The sequence below is a fragment of the Cottoperca gobio genome, chromosome 7 (assembly GCF_900634415.1).
Source record: "Cottoperca gobio chromosome 7, fCotGob3.1, whole genome shotgun sequence".
Lineage (NCBI taxonomy): Eukaryota > Metazoa > Chordata > Actinopteri > Perciformes > Bovichtidae > Cottoperca > Cottoperca gobio.
The window spans coordinates 17,823,536-17,840,911 of record NC_041361.1 but is presented as its reverse complement, the minus strand read 5'-3'; the positions used below and the strand labels follow the sequence as shown (position 1 = coordinate 17,840,911).

Genomic DNA, 17,376 nt, shown 5'->3' with positions numbered 1-17,376 from the left:
GATGAAAACGACATTGCTGAAGATCTACTTAGAGAAAACAACAATTCGCACCGCAGGTGTACCTGTGTAAAGCAAAGGAACCTGAATGAAAAATGAGAATTAGCAGAGGCGTGCCGTAAGTAAGTGGGGGTATGTGAAGGAGAAACAACAAAAGCCAGAGGTAGTAAACAGAGTAGAGAGAAGAAAAAGACAAAAGCAGAGAATATAGAGGAGAAAGAAAAGTAGTCATTCAAGTCATTTGTCAAGCAAACATGCCCACAAAAAATAAGCATCCAGCAGCTCAAATGTGAGGATATTCTTCTTTTCACTTGCTTATATCATTATCTCTGCCTGGCGTAAGCCTATGGGGAGATGATGTGCTCAGTCATGTGTGTGTGTGTGTGTGTGTGTGTCTATCTTCCTGTCAGTCCGCAGGTTCTCATTTATGACTGTATGCACAAGGACCTCTCATGGTTGCAGTGATTCACAATTTATGAAAAAAACTATTTTCTCAACAGTCTTTGCGTCATGCTGCTGAGTCCTCACTCCTACTAACCGGCCAGTTAGGGGCCGCAAGTGATAAACAATTGCTTCAAGAGCAAAAGGCATTTCCAGATATCGGCTTGGCTAAACAACCAGCCTTACCTAATCTGTTGTCGTGGCTCAAAAACTGATATCCATACAAAAGGTTTGGTCTCAATTTTAACCGCAGCATCTGATATGTTATGATCAACTAAAGTTATGCATGACACAAGATAAATTCATTTTGTTATCTTTGCCTCCATCTTGAGCAGTCTTTCTCAAAGAGTGGCCCCCTCTTGCACGGAGCTCCGACAGCATTTGGGGAGTTAGGTGGTCCGTGAGTGTTTATTTATCGGTTAAGTGGTCCTTGATCTGAAACTCTTCCTCTTTGTTTACAACCTTTTCTAGTTTTAAATGTAACATATCATCCAACAAGTTTGAAGTTTGGTATCTTGGGCTGTGAGGAAATGTGATTTTATTAATGCTGGACACCAAACAGACTAAAGGAAGGAATCAATAAAAAGACAGTAAACATGAGGAGCGAGCTCACCGCAGTGCCCTTGGTATTGCACTCGTATGTTCCTCTGGTTCTTGCAGGCGTGCTGATAGAGCTCACACTCGTTGCGGTAGTCCTTTCCGTCGCTGCCGCACACCGTCTGCTCGCGCTTGCCCTCACAGCCGAGGGGGCACATGCATTTGGCTGACAAGCCATCTGAAGACTGGATGCAGGTGCTGCCGTAGCTGCAGGCCACCTCGGTGCAGGGGTCCTTCAGAGCTGCAGTTACAGACAGAGACAAGAAAACAAGGTTTAGTCAAAAGCAGAGGGGAAAAAACACAGCTGCCAACCGGCTGTACTCCAGGACACTCACTGCTACTGTACACTGGAGTGCATCATGGATGACAGACCACCTTATTTAAGTGGCTGCTGGTGTACTTTTGGAAGCCCAATGCAGTTATTCTAGGTTTGAAGAACTACTTCACACCCCTGGGTAAGTGCGCACTGCCACAGCTGTCTACTGGTACAATCAAGTTGCATTTGGTTTCGTAGCAAAGCACAAATTGATTCTGGAGCTTTGCATTCACAACACATTTCTCTATTGCTATGCCTAAGCATGTTTTAATCGACACGGCTGAAAAGCGACCCTCTGAATATTTACCTTTCCACAATTGGGATTTAGAGAGAGAGAGAGGAGGGAAAAGAGGAGAGAGGTATTCCCCCCGAGGACTTTGTTTCCCCTCTAATGAAACAGCATGCCACTTGTCGCTGAGTGACTCATTCCAATGATTGGACAGGGTGCAACTTTTAATTCCGCCTGCGCTCGCCACTGACGGGAGCTTTCCTTGGGTTTCATATGCTCGACAAAAGGCGGCAATCAGATTACGATTGCCTGTCATCTCGCTGCACGATACATATTTATGACTGTCGTGGACAGACCCGCGCCGGCAGCTCTCTCATTTCCTAAGCCCGCCACTTTTAGAATAAATATTTACCCCTGTCTGATATTATCCCCTCTTTTGTTACAACCAACATGAACACATTTAATTTAAAAGAGGAGAGGGGGGTTGGTTGTACTGAATCACGTATTCTTTGCTGTGCATTTTGTTTCGAGACCGGAACATATGCAGCAGAGATATATTATGGATGTGTAAGGAGACAGGAGTTCTACGAGGAGTGCTCTTGATCAAAGGATATCCCCCCACCTCGCCTTCCGCATCTTCATGACATTTTTTCCCCTTATTTCTTTTTCCGCTCGCTCCTGTCAAGTCCTTTTGAGGTTCGGTGCGTGAGACTCGCTAACGAACGCTTTCCCATTTCATATTTGTGCTGTACTGCAGCAGGGACTGGCTCGACACATAATTTATGACAAAGACAGCTCAAAGGAACTTCAAAATAAAAGTACTAAAGTATAGCTCAGACTAAGGGAGGCTCATGGGAAATGATTCACTGAAATCATAAGTCATTGTGAGCGTGGTGATTTTAATGGTGGACTAGACAGCGACTAGGTCTAATCATATGAACAATGAGACACTGATGGCCTGTGGACAACAGCGCTGCAGAAATGACCTTGTTGTAAGAAGTCAAGTTAAATCACAGCAGCAGCAATTACACACATGCTACAATCACTACACAATTCTCACTTTTAAAATAGAACTTGTTATGTAGCATGTAGTAGTAGAAATAACCTTCAGCCATTGTGTTTTGATGCATCAGCTGTTGAAAATGGGAGGAGGAGGTGTGTGTCCTGACAAGCAGAAGCACCTTGTCAGAGCGCTTACAGTTTCGGTAAATTGGTGGTTGTTAAAGTGTTGGCGGCAACGGCTGCAGTCACAGCTACCGAGGAAGAGGAGGAAGATGAGGAAGAAGCCCAGCGATCCTCTTCACCTGCAGAGAGGGGCCCCTGTTTACTTTGTGACAGCAAACAGCATCCTCCTCACACTTCTTGATCTCATTAAATAATAGTCCGCGCTTTCTCTCTCTCCAGCCTCCTTTTACTCTGAGCGTGTTGACAGCGGAGAGGGGCGGAGGCGATAGTAAAGAGCACAAGAGCTAGGTAGAGTAGGAAGGGGAGGTGGGGGCTCCTGATTTGAATGCTAACGGGCCGATTTGGATACGAAGCGCAGCCTCGATGGGGCGTTAGTGCAGATAAGCCTCCCTTCTCAGACTCAGACAAGCAGGCAAATTGCCTGGGTGAATGTGATCTGCGTAACAAGCCCACATGGAGAAAAAAAACACGCTCAACCCAGCAAACTTCAGGGAATTCTCGCTTATATATTTCTCATTATTATCATGTGAAAGGTGGCAAAAAAAGAGCTGAAAAAGGCAAGCAAAGCTGGCTGCACTAAATTAGAATGATCCTTGTGCCAATTAGATCAGTCTCCTCAGTCTGAGGAAAGCTCAGCGAGGTTTAGACGGCAAGGATGTTGGAGATAAGGATATAGATAGACAGAGAGATAAAGACACAAAGTGATACTGAGTCAACGGCATCGCAGCACAAACACAGATGACATCTTTAGCTCGTGACGAGGAGAGGACCCCCCCAAAGATCAGCCCACAGTCTGTGGCCCAATTGAAGGAATATTACATAATACCTCTACATGTATGTTCAAACAGACTTTAAACAGAGACTAAATGTTGATTCATTTACATTTGAGATTTTCTAAAAATCCAGCTATTTTCCAAAGCACAGTTAATCACAGCTGGAGCAGCATTTGATTGGCTCTTTAACGGAACAATTGCTGCAAATTCTTTTAATCACAGGCATGCATCATCTGAATGGACACACCTCCTGGAATATCTACACTCAGCAGGTTCGCTCCATTTGAATCAGAGGGCTAGCATTGTCTGCCAGTCAGAGACGTATTGTCTACCTCCGTGCCGAATTGTGAATTCCTGTGCCGTGCCCATTCCTGGATACACACCTTCACTTCAACTCTATTTGAGCTGCAGATATGAAGAACTTTTCGAGAGAATTTAAAATAAATCTGTTGCCAAATCTTGTTTGCCGGCAACTCTGAATCTCTCAAAATTCCAATGTTTATCTTTAAGTGATGCAAACATTTTCAGTAAAATGACATTTATTTGCACGTCAGAGTAAAGAAAATGAGATTTGCACTTCCAGCTGTATAACTTCTAGCGCAGAGCTGCTTGAGTCTTAGTGGTTGTCCTGTATGGCACTTTAATTATGTGAGGTCTCTCTTAGTTTGACATCATGAAAACTGCAGAACTTTCAGAAGAGAACACTGAAGAGCAGGTGACGTCTCTCTGAAAATTGGGGCAGAGGGGTTTTTGGAAGAGGGGGGATTACAGTGATCCTCTCCCCTCTCATCTCTCACCCTTGCAGCCAGCAGACAGCCAGGCAGGTGAGGAGCTCTGCTTCTCTCTGATCCACTGTTTTGTGCTGCAGTTTATTAATGCTTCATTAGGGACAGGGAGCTGTCAGCGCCATGCTGGCTTTACCTGATGCCTTACCGCCACGGCACCAGCAGCAGCCCAGATGTGTGTGTGTGTGTGGAGATTGTGTGCGTTCATATATGCCAGTGCACGTTTGCAGGCAGCCGTGGAGTTGAGATAAGTCTGGCAAGTGAGTTTGGGATATGTATGCATGTGTATCTGTGCGTGCAAGTGTGTGTGTGTGTGTGTGTGTGTGTGTGTGTGTGTGTGTGTGTGTGTGTGTGTGTGTGTGTATGTGTGTGTGTGTGTGTGTGTGTATGTGTGTGTGTGTGTGTGTGTGTGTGTGTGTGTGGTGCCTCCCGTTGTGCTGCTAGTGATAAGGGAGGGAGCAGGGGGTTGGAGCTAATCAAATGCAATGATGCGATATTGGGGGACTTGGCAGTGTGTGTTCTAATCAAGAACCCCCCCCGATCACCCGCAGGAGAAGAAGAAGAGAGAGAGATGGATAGTGAGAAAGAGAGGAACCCCGTGACGAGGACAACAGCAATGAGGCGATTGAGTTCAAGTGTTGTCGACAAAAAGACCGCAGACTGTTTACAGGAAGTGGACGTATTCACCGTGACGCCACCTCTTGGTTTGTGGAGAACCGTTTTTAAGCCTCATGTTTGGCGTTTTGGAAGTCGCCATCTTGTTTTTTTTTGGGAACCAGAAGCGGCAGAAGTGAGGGTGGAATGCTGCACAAGACATTTTTAGGCAACCAAAATGTTACAATTAACTTTGAATAACTGAAAACTGTCAAAGTTGTACATAAAAACTTAAGAAGCAGCTTTAACGTACAGACATTATTGATCTTTTCATAACACACTCTTAAAAAAATATATACAGCATTTTTCTGAAATTCAAAACTATTCCTTAAAAGTATTGCTCTCCCTACATTTTGTTACTCAATAACATTAATTTAATGCTGATCCAACCTCGCTATAGAATGAAAGCTTTCAAACTTGCTGTTCTAAACATTCTAAACAGTCTCTGTTGATCATGTTTGTTTCCTTGTGTGTGTCCTATTTCTGTGTGAAAGTGTGAATGGATGCATTGGGTTCCAAAATGTAAAGAAAAATCCTATATCCTATATCACTCATTGTTTTCGTTTTAGAGAAAAAGGAGTGGCACTCGACTGGCAATTAGAAGATGACGCATTTTAAAGCACAATATATATAAAAAAATAAATAAGGAAAAAGGCTTGATTGACAAGCAATGCTGGGCGAGTGAAGAGCAGGATGACCACAACAATGTGCACTTCAAAAAATAAATAAATATGAGGGTGGTGGGGGTTCAAACAGAGACGGGGACAAGCAAGCAAGGAAAGGCTTAAAGTTGAGAGGTGGTGATGCAGAGAAGTGTGTAGAAGTGAGATAAGGGAAAGGGTCAGAATGGGAGCAAGAAAAAGGCCGTAAAAATAAACAGAAAATAAACAAGATTAACAGACGAGATCAATTTGAACCAAGATCCAATAACTAAATATGGATGAGAATGTGCAAGCAGACATCTAAACCAAGTGATGAGGAGCAGCGGGCAGGGACTGAGGGAAGTCCAAAAGATTAACAGTCCCACACACCTCTCAAACATGCGGGTCACACACACACACACACACACACACTCTCTCACACACAAACCCTTCACTTTCTCTACTGTGAGGCCAATGGCTGGAAGATGATTCTCTGTGTTTGATGTAGTTCTTCAAAGAGCCCCATTGAACTGCAGCTGTTGCTCTCTTTTACACGCTTTGCTGTTTTACCCTTGAGAATGGAAAATGAAAAACCCTCATCACACTCCAGTCTGCTGGTGGCCACACTCACAGCAAAGTAGTGTTGTGTGAGTGTACATGAGTGTGTGTGCGGTGGTTAGTGTTGGCCTGGACAGATTTGAACCAAAATGTCCGAGATGTGGGTGATGCAAAAACAAAGGTGGCAACGATTGCCAAGATAAAGGTATATAAATTACATTTGATAAAACACTAAAATGTTGTTATGCTGTAAGGTCTTATGATTCCAAAATAGACGATTGTGTACTTGCAGTTGTCATTTTTAAGTGGCAGATATCTCCTGCTTGAAAGGTACAGTAAAGCACAGGTGGGGTGACAGAGGGTCCATTTATTCTGCTGAGTGACAGCAAGAAGGCTGGACGGGTTTAAAATAGTCTGGATGTGGCATTTATGACGAACACAGACAGAGATGTGCAGGTCTTCAAAAGGATTTCACAAAAAAACTCTTTTCATTTAAACATCAGTGAATATTAAAACCCATTTGGAGACATTTCCTTGGGTAGGTACACTTACATTTTTATGGCTGATAATCTCAACAATCTAAATATAATTTTAACACACTCCTCAAAGGGAAATTTAAATGTTCTTGCGGAGGTGAGAGACCAATTACAGCTGGTGATATTGAGGCAAGACTGGAAAACTTTTTTCTTTTTTCTATAAATATTGACTAGTGCCGCTTTAATAACAATCGAGAGGCACTGAAGTTCCTTTATTAGATAAAAATGCTGCACACGACAGAAGTGATGAAGATGTATTTTTCAATCCAGGCTTTGTGTAACGACAAAGCTCCCGCGATGACTACCCCGTCAAAAAACGGACTTACCTACAACTGAGGAGCTTAAAGAGATGAAAGATGAGAAGAAAATAGAAAAAGGCTGATGGACAGTCTCTTTAACCTTGGAGCCTCCCTGTCACCTTAATGGTCCGTGGGAAAAGTAAGTATCACGTATTGGAAAACTGTCAGTGCTTGTAGAGGTGTGTCTCTCAGGCCTTTTGAAACCAACAAAGAAGCTCTTTTGCCTCATTTTCACTGCCTGGTTCGGCCCGACTCGACTCGTCACACTTAATCCATTTTGTTTTCCACTGCAGACAGTACGTTCTCTGTGTAGGCGGGTTTCTCAGCTGACGGCCACAGCCATGGCGTGTGAAACTGCCCTGACATCGTCTTCAACGTGACGCTTGCTGAATTCTTTCAATCGGCAACCAAACAGAGGAACGTCTGCACTTTGTCAATTGTACGCCGTCGTGTACACGGTGTCTTTGTTGGCTGCCATTTCTTAAAATCTGGGTGGAGTGAATACAACTATTGAGGCCGCTACTGATGGTAGCTTGGCTGTTTAAAACGGCGGGTTTATGCAGGATGTCCCGTGTCGCGCAGTGACTCCACCTTCTAGTATCAGCTCAGCTCGCTTGGAACCTGGTGGTACCGAAAAAGTACCAGGTACTATCCACAACTTTTGCTAATGGAAAACCAAAAAAGAGCAAGTGGAGCTGAGCAGAGCTGTGACGTACCCTGCAGTGGAGATGCAGCATGAGAGTGCATTCGGGGATTCTATGAACTGCTTGTTTACCTCTTGACGGCCACGATCACAAGTAATCAATAATGCATTTACGTTTCTTTAAAGTGTCGAGTTATACACCAGGCGAGTGAGATGAAACTCGTTAGACCCAGTTAGCAAATTTAGCATTACAGAAAACATTTATACCGCAGCTATGGTTCACTGATGAAATGTTTTTATCTCTAAAACTTCACTGAGAGCAATACACGGGAGATATGGCTTCAGTGTGCATAAAACTTTAAAAGCTGAATGCATCCAATGTGCAACAAGACCTTTACGCCCACAAACTGACAACAAAATGAAAATGGAAAGATGATGTGTTTGAAACCAGTGAACTTCAATCAGAGAGCGATGCATTCAGAATGTAATTCTGGCCATAGAAGGAGGTATGACGACTCATTTGGACTAAGTGGCGCATATGCCACAAGTTCCCTTTCATTAGCTCCTGATTAACGGGAGCCGGTGGTGGTGGAGAGCCAAAATCAGCAGTGATGTGCAGCGAAGCATTGGCTAATCATACTTGGCCTTTGCCATCAACATTCGCTAATGAGTGATGGCCGCTGGGCGCAATATGCTGTTCAGAGCTTCTGAAAAAGTCACTTACAGTATGTGTTGGTCCTCAACACAAACACAGGCACATCTGTATGAAGACAAACCTTCTCAACACACACTTAAAAGTCTCACAATGCACTCTTCTCAACAGTCCCATGCAAACAAATGTCTTTCAACAGTTCTCTGTCACTAACTGATATAGAAGTGATTACATTTTCATTAAAGCTGCCCTAAAGTCAGGGATTTCCCACCTTACGGGTCCTTTCTGTGACACTAAGTTTCTTTTTTTGAGTTTTCTAAAAACTTCCCATGTTTTTTATGAACTGCTACAGAGTTTTTACCTCCGAGCGATTCTAACAACTGCTTAAGAGAAGCAATGTGAGAAGGGAACATCGCTTGTGTCCGGGCAGTTTTCAGTGATTTTTGGAACTGAAACAGCAAAAGCACCAGCGACGGAAACTCCATCAACACAAAACAACAAAGAAATTATCTCTTGTATGCAAATGCAGAAAAACCACAGCGATGAGAGCCTCCAGCCGAAGATTGAGACTTAATTGAAAAAATAACAAAGATTCAGTGGATTGTAATTTAAAAGTTTGAAAAAATAGACAAACACGCTGTTTATCTTCTTTTGTTTCCCCCCTCCCTCTCCCTCCCTCTCTCTCTCTCCCTCTCTCTCTCACAGTTATTTGCAATCAGATACAGTAAACCCCTCAAATCAGCGAGAATATAGAACCCTGTTTAACATGACACAATTTAATTTCAGCTTTTTTGATAAGCCTCTATGGGAAAGACAGAATGAAGCTGCAGGAGGAGCAGAGTGTTCTGACATCTATTCAGTGCAAATAGTAGATGAAAATAACTTGAATTGATTACCTTCCTTTTCTGGCAAGCATTATTAATTCAGCCAGGCCCTCTTTGTGTGTGTGTGTGTGTGTGTGTGTGTGTGTGTGTGTGTGTGTGTGTGTGTGTGTGTGTGTGTGTGTGTGTGTGTGTGTGTGTGTGTGTGTCTATTGTTCTAATTGTGAAGACAATTGTTAGGGTTAGGAGTGAGAAACAAACACATTTTAGGGAAACATGAGGGTGTATTGGCCTCGCCTCACAAGCACAAAGAATTAAGTTAATGTGATTAGAGTAAACAATAAACAAAGTAGCATTCAGATTGTTGCCAGGGAAAACAAGTCATGCGGTCAGCATCCTCAGTCAAGTGATTCTGATAAACACTATAAAACAGACTTATTCAATCCACTGACAAGCTTCTTGCTTGTGTTGTTCCACTATAAACAGATATAGTGTCAGGAGGACAGGAAGTGTTCAAAAACAGGCATGCTCCACTGCAGCGACTCCGACTGTTAGCTCCTAGATGCAAGTCACTGTGATGGTTTTGCATAAACATTTGGGTTCTTTAAAATAAACGATATACAGCCACCAGGAGGTCATGAAATCTTAGGTCATGAAGAGCCACGCTGCCAATTATGCCACTGTGGAAACTATGAAGTTACAGGTTTTATAGGACGATGAGGATGCTTTCCTGGGAGAAATAATTAAATGAAATAACTCTTTATTATTTTATGTTTTTTTTCCCAATGGATCATATTAAAGTTCCAATCATTAAGATTTTCAGTGCATTTATTTGACTATTTACAGACAGCATCATTACCGTGCGTAACTTTATCTCAGTTCTGTTTTCCTCACTGTTAACTGATGGCTGTCTTACAGATGCAAATCAAACTTCTTCTACTGCCGGCGCTTGGCGTTAAAAGCTGGAGAACCACAGGGTGGCTTTTATGAACCCGCCACAGGGGGTAGTGGGGTTAGCATTGATATCGATCGTTCATTAAAAACGCCTCACATAACAAGACGTGGTCATTTTCTGAAGCTTTTAGTCAGCGGATCGTTATTATACTTAAGAATTGTCTCACAAGAGTTAAGTCTCTACATAATTTCTTCAGCACTTCTCAGTCCTGGTCCTGCTGGTTTCTCTCCTCCCACTCGTTCACAGTCCGACCCCGGTGTAAACAGTGTCTCATTAGATCGCTAACATGAACAGCAGCAGGACTTGGGGTCCCGACGCTCTGGATCAATAACCACTGCTCTACTTCTTCATCTCAGCTTTGAGACGAGACAATGCGAAGTGAGTCACACACACACACACACACACACACACACACACACACACACACACGCACGCACACACACACACACACACATGACTACATCAATGCGGCAGAATATCTCAACCCCAGAAGAAGGTAAAAGTTTTTACATCTGTGTGCTCACAGATCAAATCAGCGGTGGTGGAATTTACAATCAATCCCTCAATGAAAGCAAGGGGCCGTGTAAATTGCCCTCTGCTGCCACAATGTGAACACAGCATTACTCTGGGGAGCGAGTGCAGTCGATGGAGGGTGCTTAAAGAAGTTGCAAGGCAGGAGTGATGCAAAGTGCAGCGAAGAATATAGATGTGTATAAGAAATTGGAATGGTTTTGGATTTGTTAAACATCTTGTTTGGATGTACACACTTTAAAGCCAAAGGATTAATAATCACAATAGACATAACCTTTTGTTTCGGTAACTCAGACGAGCTTCTGTTTTGTCTCTTTCTGTCTCATCATACCAATAAAGTCACTGAATGGAACAGAATTTAGACAATTTGGTTTGTATGAGGACATACATTGATTGTGTGACAGCGCCACACACACACACACACACACACACACACACACACACACACACACACACACACACACACACACACACACACACAGAAATCCAGCTCCTGATAGTTGTCACCATTCTTGTTCCACACAAATAAAATAAAAAATCCACTATTGTCTGCTGAGCTGGTAGTTATCCTCATATTTTCAACACCGCTCTGCTTTTATTATTGTCACTCCTTTCCATGTCTCCCAAAGTATGCACGGGGAAAATAGCAAATAAGGATGTATTATTCAGGAGAAGGCAAACGCATAAATACATTAAAAAGTCTCAAAACACAAACCTCTTGTCTGGTTTTAGCAGGTGTGTGTGTGTATATCAATGTACGTGTGTGTATGTGCAGGTAATCTGTATTTTGCCTGCAGGTTCTAGAAAGGTGAACGTTGGATAGGGAGAGAGAAATGAAGAAGACAGGATTTGTCTTACAAGTATCAGTGGACGAGTGGAACAGCGGGTAAAGATGGATAAAGGATTCCAGCAAAGCCTATTATCATCTCTTCACTGTATGTGTGCGCGTGTGCGTGTGTTTGTGTGTGTGTGTGTGTGTGTGTGTGTGTGTGTGAGTGTGTGTGTGTGTATGTGTGTGTGTGTGTGTGGTGAAGGGGATAACAAGAATGTATATTTTTCAATCTATCTGTTTGCAAAATGCCTAGAGTGTGCTAGTATTTCACTAAGTACGCCTGTGTATGTGTGTACATGCACAGGGGCATAAATACAGTATCGGTACACACACACACACACACACACACACACACACACACACACACACACACACACAGTCAGTCTGTCAGGTTCTGCATGTTGTGGTTATGAATACCAAGCAAGAGCCAATGCCCCAGGGAAATGAAAGCACGAAAACCAAGTTATTTACAATGACCTCTCGCCCTGTGTGTGTGTATTAGTCTGTGTGTTTGTGTGTGTGCGTGTGTGTGTGTGTGCAGATAAATGTGTTCAGCAATCATGCCGGAGGAATTTGATACTGTGTGCATGTGTTATGTGTGTGTGTGTGTGTGTGTGTGTGTGTGTGTGTGTGTGTGTGTGTGTGTGTGTGTGTGTTACTACTGATGAGAGTAGCAGCAAGAAACAGAAAGAGGCAAATGGAAGAGAAAGAAGGGACTGAGAGAAAGTGAAGGAGAGAGAAAGAAATAAGAAGCGGAGTGGGAGCATGGCAGAGTTATTTTTAGCCGGTCTAACAGAGAGACAAAATGAGAGAGACATGAAGAAGATAGGACTCAAAAGGAAGAGGGAGGAAGAGGGAAAGGGGTTGAAAAGAGAGATGGTGAGGGGAGGAAAGAACAAGGGAGTGGGAGAAGAAGGAGAAGGAAGGGCAGAAGGAATGAAAAGGGGAACAAAAGAAGGGAAGCAAAAAGGAGAAAAGGAGGTGCAGAGGTAGAGATGACTAATCGCCAGTTAGACTGTGCAGAACTCTGTTATCTGCTCTGGCAAAGCCAAAAGTCATCTCCGCCATCTACAGCTATTACCAGCAGGGCAACCGGGCGTATCACGGGGTAACAAAGGAGGTCGTCAGAGCATGAGCAGAAAAAGGAGAAGCACTGGAAAATGAAGTGGGAGGAGGTATGTGGAGGTAAAGGAGGAATAAAGCAGGTTGGCTTTCATCTCCTGTCTTTTTTACTAGCAGGAGAAAGCTTCCCTCCCGGACAGTTCTGGGCCCTACGAAGGGATAAATCAGAGCTTTACCCAGACCAGCCCAGACACCTTAACAACCAGCCACACCAGCATCAGACAAAAGACAACAAGAACAGCTGTGGCAACAAGCTCAGGCCAGATACTGCTTTAGCATCTCTGGGAAAAATCCTTCAGAAAAAAAAGCACCACAAACAGTCTCAGTAAAGTGGCGTTCCACCACGAGTAGCTTCAGCTCCAAACATTCTTTAAGTGTGTGGAACTCGACTGCTGATTTTTAAATGTGCTGCTTTTATGATGGTAGCAGAGACAGTGTTAAACTGTGAAAGGGATGGCACATCATGCATCATTTTCATATTTAACAAAACATGTCCTGTATGGAAGGTTTTCCTTTAATCTGCCACCATCTACATCTAACAGTGAGTTTCACATGCAAGTAACACATTAGATGCAGCAATACAGTAAAACAAGCCTTTGCAGACACTAAACATACAATACACGGATATACAGTGTCATTAAAGTCTGCATATCTGCAAGTATATCCAAACAGAAGGCCCACAGATAAGAACTAATGTGATTCAGCAAATATAATTAGAAGGAAACTTAATTGTTGCCAGAATTCCATTTACTTGGACACCAGAGACCGAGCTTTTGAAATCCCAGTCTTTCCAAACATTAACCAGGTGCTTGAGTTTTCAAAACATAACCATAAAAATGTTAATCATGTTTTATTTTCCCGGAGAGGATATTAGAGGGGAGAAAAAATCCAAATAGAGTGAACGTTTTTGCAGATATGTTCAATATCGATAAATGATAGAAAGTGTGATGTGGCCAGCGTTCAGGTTAACATTGAAGTAGTTGTATATGATACAGGTTTGAGCCTTTCAAGTAATGAATTACTGAACAGCTCGAAATTTGTTTTTCAATATAGATTAAATCTGAGTATCCTCAAGCTGCACCGCATACTTTATGTTTGAGATGGAGAGGTTCACATCCACCTAGCATTGGGTCTGACTGCCTGCAGTATGTTAGAGCAGACAGAGCAGCAGGTGTGGAGTACTGATGCCTTTTCCCTTTCACTGTGAGGACACAAGAGTGTGTCGGTGCCGGAGAGATAAAGGCCTCTCTAAAGCACAGAGAGAGAGAGAGCGAGTGGACTGATAGAGTAGGAGGCAGAGGGCCATGCTTATGGCCAACTCTCAAGAACACGCACGTCCACACACACGTCCACACACAAAATCAATCTCAATTGATCACTCTCTCGAACCTCAGTCACCTTCCCATACACTCCACTTTCTTTTTTTTTGCATTACTTGTTGCACTCCTTCAAGAAGAAAAAGAAAAAAGTTTTTTTCTTTAAAAGGAATGAAAAGTCCATGTTCCACTAGAGTGGCCACACAAGATGAGTTCTGCAGCACTTCTGTGCTCTCTCTGGGAGAGGGAGTGTATTTACAACTCCGCTCCAAGTTCAATATTAGGAGAGCCAACATGGTGCACGTTCCCCAGCCGATTGCGGCGTGTGCATGCCCTCACACACACTCATACGCACACACACACACACACACACACACACACACACACACACACACACACACACACACACACACACACACACACACACACACACACACACACACACACACACACACACACACACACACACGCGTCTCTTGTCTCTCTGAACCAGAAAGTGCTCCTGCTGGCTGTTTCTCTCTCTTTGCCTCCGAGTTCTTTCTTTTCTTAACCGACCGCTTTTTTTCTTCTCGCCTTGTGTTGTTAGGGACTCACGGTGGACCAATTTAAACACGACGTCTTCTTTTAATTTTGATGATATCAGACGCTATTATCTGCTCACGGCGCGCCCGCTTGACCGCTAGAGATGTAACCCCGCCCATCCTAAATCATCCATCTAGAACAAAATGAAGATAATGAGGGAGCTGGCGCAGAGCTGGTCTAACCCATTAAGGGCTAGGTTATGTGAATATTTGAGCGGTGCACAGTAGGCATTAAGTGCCCACGCTTCAACGATGAGCGGGTCGTTTTGTCCTGCCCTCAGGAGGGGACTTACACCGTTACCCTGGCACTTAAATGTTTTAATAGCCAGCTCAATGTTATGAGTGAGGTGCTAAATGAATGTGGTTAAAGGGGGATTTTTACACTGTTATACCAAACTGAGCTAAATTGAACTGTGCCGTCAGAAGAGTGGAATATATAGACATCTGTAAATAGGGGAAGACAGGGACTGGGACAATCCCTCATTGCACAGGAAAGCTGTATGCACACTTGTATGGGGAGTAAGGTGGGACAAAGGAAGTTGGTCTGTTGTCTGGGATGGATGTTTATAACTGGTAGTCTGGGTCCCAACTTTACTATTTATCTTCCTTTTCTGTTTGAAATAAGTCAGGCCAACCCGTGGGCTTGTTTAAAACTGGTCTGACCATGTGACTGCTCATGCTTCCTGCTTTACCTTTGTGTTATCCCAAATCTCAACATTTGACTTGGTAAATACAATGGTATGACCAATAGGACGAATGCCCACAGCGATGAAAATAGCACCCATTTTTTATGAAACCAGAAACAAATAACTTTGTAATGCTACAGAACTATGTAAGTAAGTGACAATTACAGGATAATAGTAATTGCAATGATGTAGCGTACATGTAGCACGAGTGAAGAAGGGTCAGGAAGTCAAGAAACATACTCAACAGCAATAATGATCTGAAGTCTGGCTAAACATTAGCCACCATATGCTCCTGGTCATACCAGAGTGAGTCTGTTCAAGTGACCAAGGGTGCCATTTACTGTTTGACTATTCAACTTCTAAATTTGCAAGAAGAATGTATTATTTCTTCTTATAAAATTGACAGTTTTGCTTTAAGTAAGCGCCAACATGTTCAGGAACCTGCTGGTTGATGCTTCCCTCCTGTTTGCAAATACATACCCCGAGCCTCAGACTCCTATATAGTGCTAGCAACATGTTCCATATAACTACAGCCCATTTAAAAAGGGGGATAATCTGGGAGAAAAAACTTCTTTTGTGGCTGCACTCCTGAGTTGATTTGAATTGAACATGACGGCTTCTCAGAACGGTAGCCAATTCACTTACCCCAATAAAAACCCACCATTCAAATCAAATGAGTCAAACGAGGCTTCGCACAAAAGTGCCAATCCAACCGCCCACACCATTCTTAAAGTTAAAAGCACTCTCATTCTCTCAGCTCTCTCACTCGCTGTCTCCTGCTTCCCATCTTTTCCTCACTCTTCCTCCATCAGCCGTGACAACTCCATAATCTCAGCCAGAGTGACCTCTCAGGACCCTCTGTACAGGCTGAATTTATTGGAGGCAGAAAGAGAATAAGAACCTGTCACTCTGCTTTCCCTGACCTCCTAACACCCCCTTTCTCTTTTACACACACACACACACACACACGCACACACACACAGACACACACACACACACACACACACACACACACACACACACACACACACACACACACATTAACGTATACCATCCTGCACTCTGGTATCTTCACTTCTACAGTAACTTTATGAACATTCAAAGTTCAAATGCAAATATCCTTCAATCCAGTCATACACATACAGTATGTACACACAAACCACTTTGGATGAATCTTAAACTACAGCTTACAGTACGACCTGGCTGAATCTTCTCTATATTCCTTATATCCTTTGAGTCTATTGGCAAACGTTGTTGTGTTATGGGTGGGAGCTTTCAACAAGGCTGTTGCATTTGAAGCAAAGGTGAATATACCTACAGATGGAACGCACCTGAATGCTTTCATACAGTTCATTGCACACAATGCAAAAAAAATAGCACATGTAAAAAAAAGCATGGCACAATTAACAGGGAAGGAATTTATGGATGTTTTCTGTTTGGCTGTGTCGCTTGAAAGTCAAAACATAATATCTTGCTTTGCATTTAATAAAAGCACTGATGGCCAAGTGTTTAGACTTCTAGGTCACCTGCATCAGTACCTGGCAGATCCACCAATGAAAAGAATGTGTTCACCTTTGTGAATAGAGTTTTAAAACCAGAAGGTTTCATGAAAATCAGCCCTGTAGTATCCTGCTGATAATATGACAAACAAACCAACAAATCAAACAGGTGGTTTGATCTTGAACAATCTGATTAAACACATGTGTGCATTGATTACATTACAAATCCTCATAATAAGGTGCTGCTTTGTCAAAACTAAGTGGAGCTGAAAGAATGAGACGCACAGCAGGATGGTGAAGGATATATTTTCCCTTTTGTTTTACTGATTTTTTCAAAGTTGTGTTATGCGCCGCTTCACTGTTTAACATTGTACAGAACAAGAACACAAGGAAGCAAGGCTACAGTGATGGACACTGTGGTGGAAATGTATCATGTAGTCTTCTTATATTTTATCTGTATAAAGTCGTTTGGCCTGACACTCACTAACCCTGTGTTTTCTCACAGTTGTCACACACATGACTGATGTCCCCGTGTCTGCTAGCATTTGACAGAGAGTAGGGCGCCACTGACCATATTGTCACGCCATTAGCAGACGGATGTTAACTGTTCTAATTAACATGCGTGATGTCTCTGTGCCTTTTGTTCCCATTTGGTAGACAGAAATGTGCATTACCTGATCCTGCCCAAGCAATGCTGCTGTATAAATAACTTGTGTTTGTGTATACT

At 43.0% G+C, this 17,376-nt stretch overlaps 1 protein-coding gene across 7 annotated transcripts in view; it reads right to left on the bottom strand.

Annotated features, from left to right (window-relative positions):
* Positions 1-17,376, bottom strand: part of agrn (agrin) — a 233,864-nt gene that overhangs the window by 84,194 nt on the left and 132,294 nt on the right. For all 7 annotated transcript variants that reach the window (XM_029435257.1, XM_029435259.1, XM_029435258.1 and 4 more), the window contains one exon: positions 1,052-1,276. In XM_029435257.1, coding sequence (XP_029291117.1) covers positions 1,052-1,276 — 225 coding nt within the window. The remainder of the gene's footprint in view (positions 1-1,051; positions 1,277-17,376) is intronic.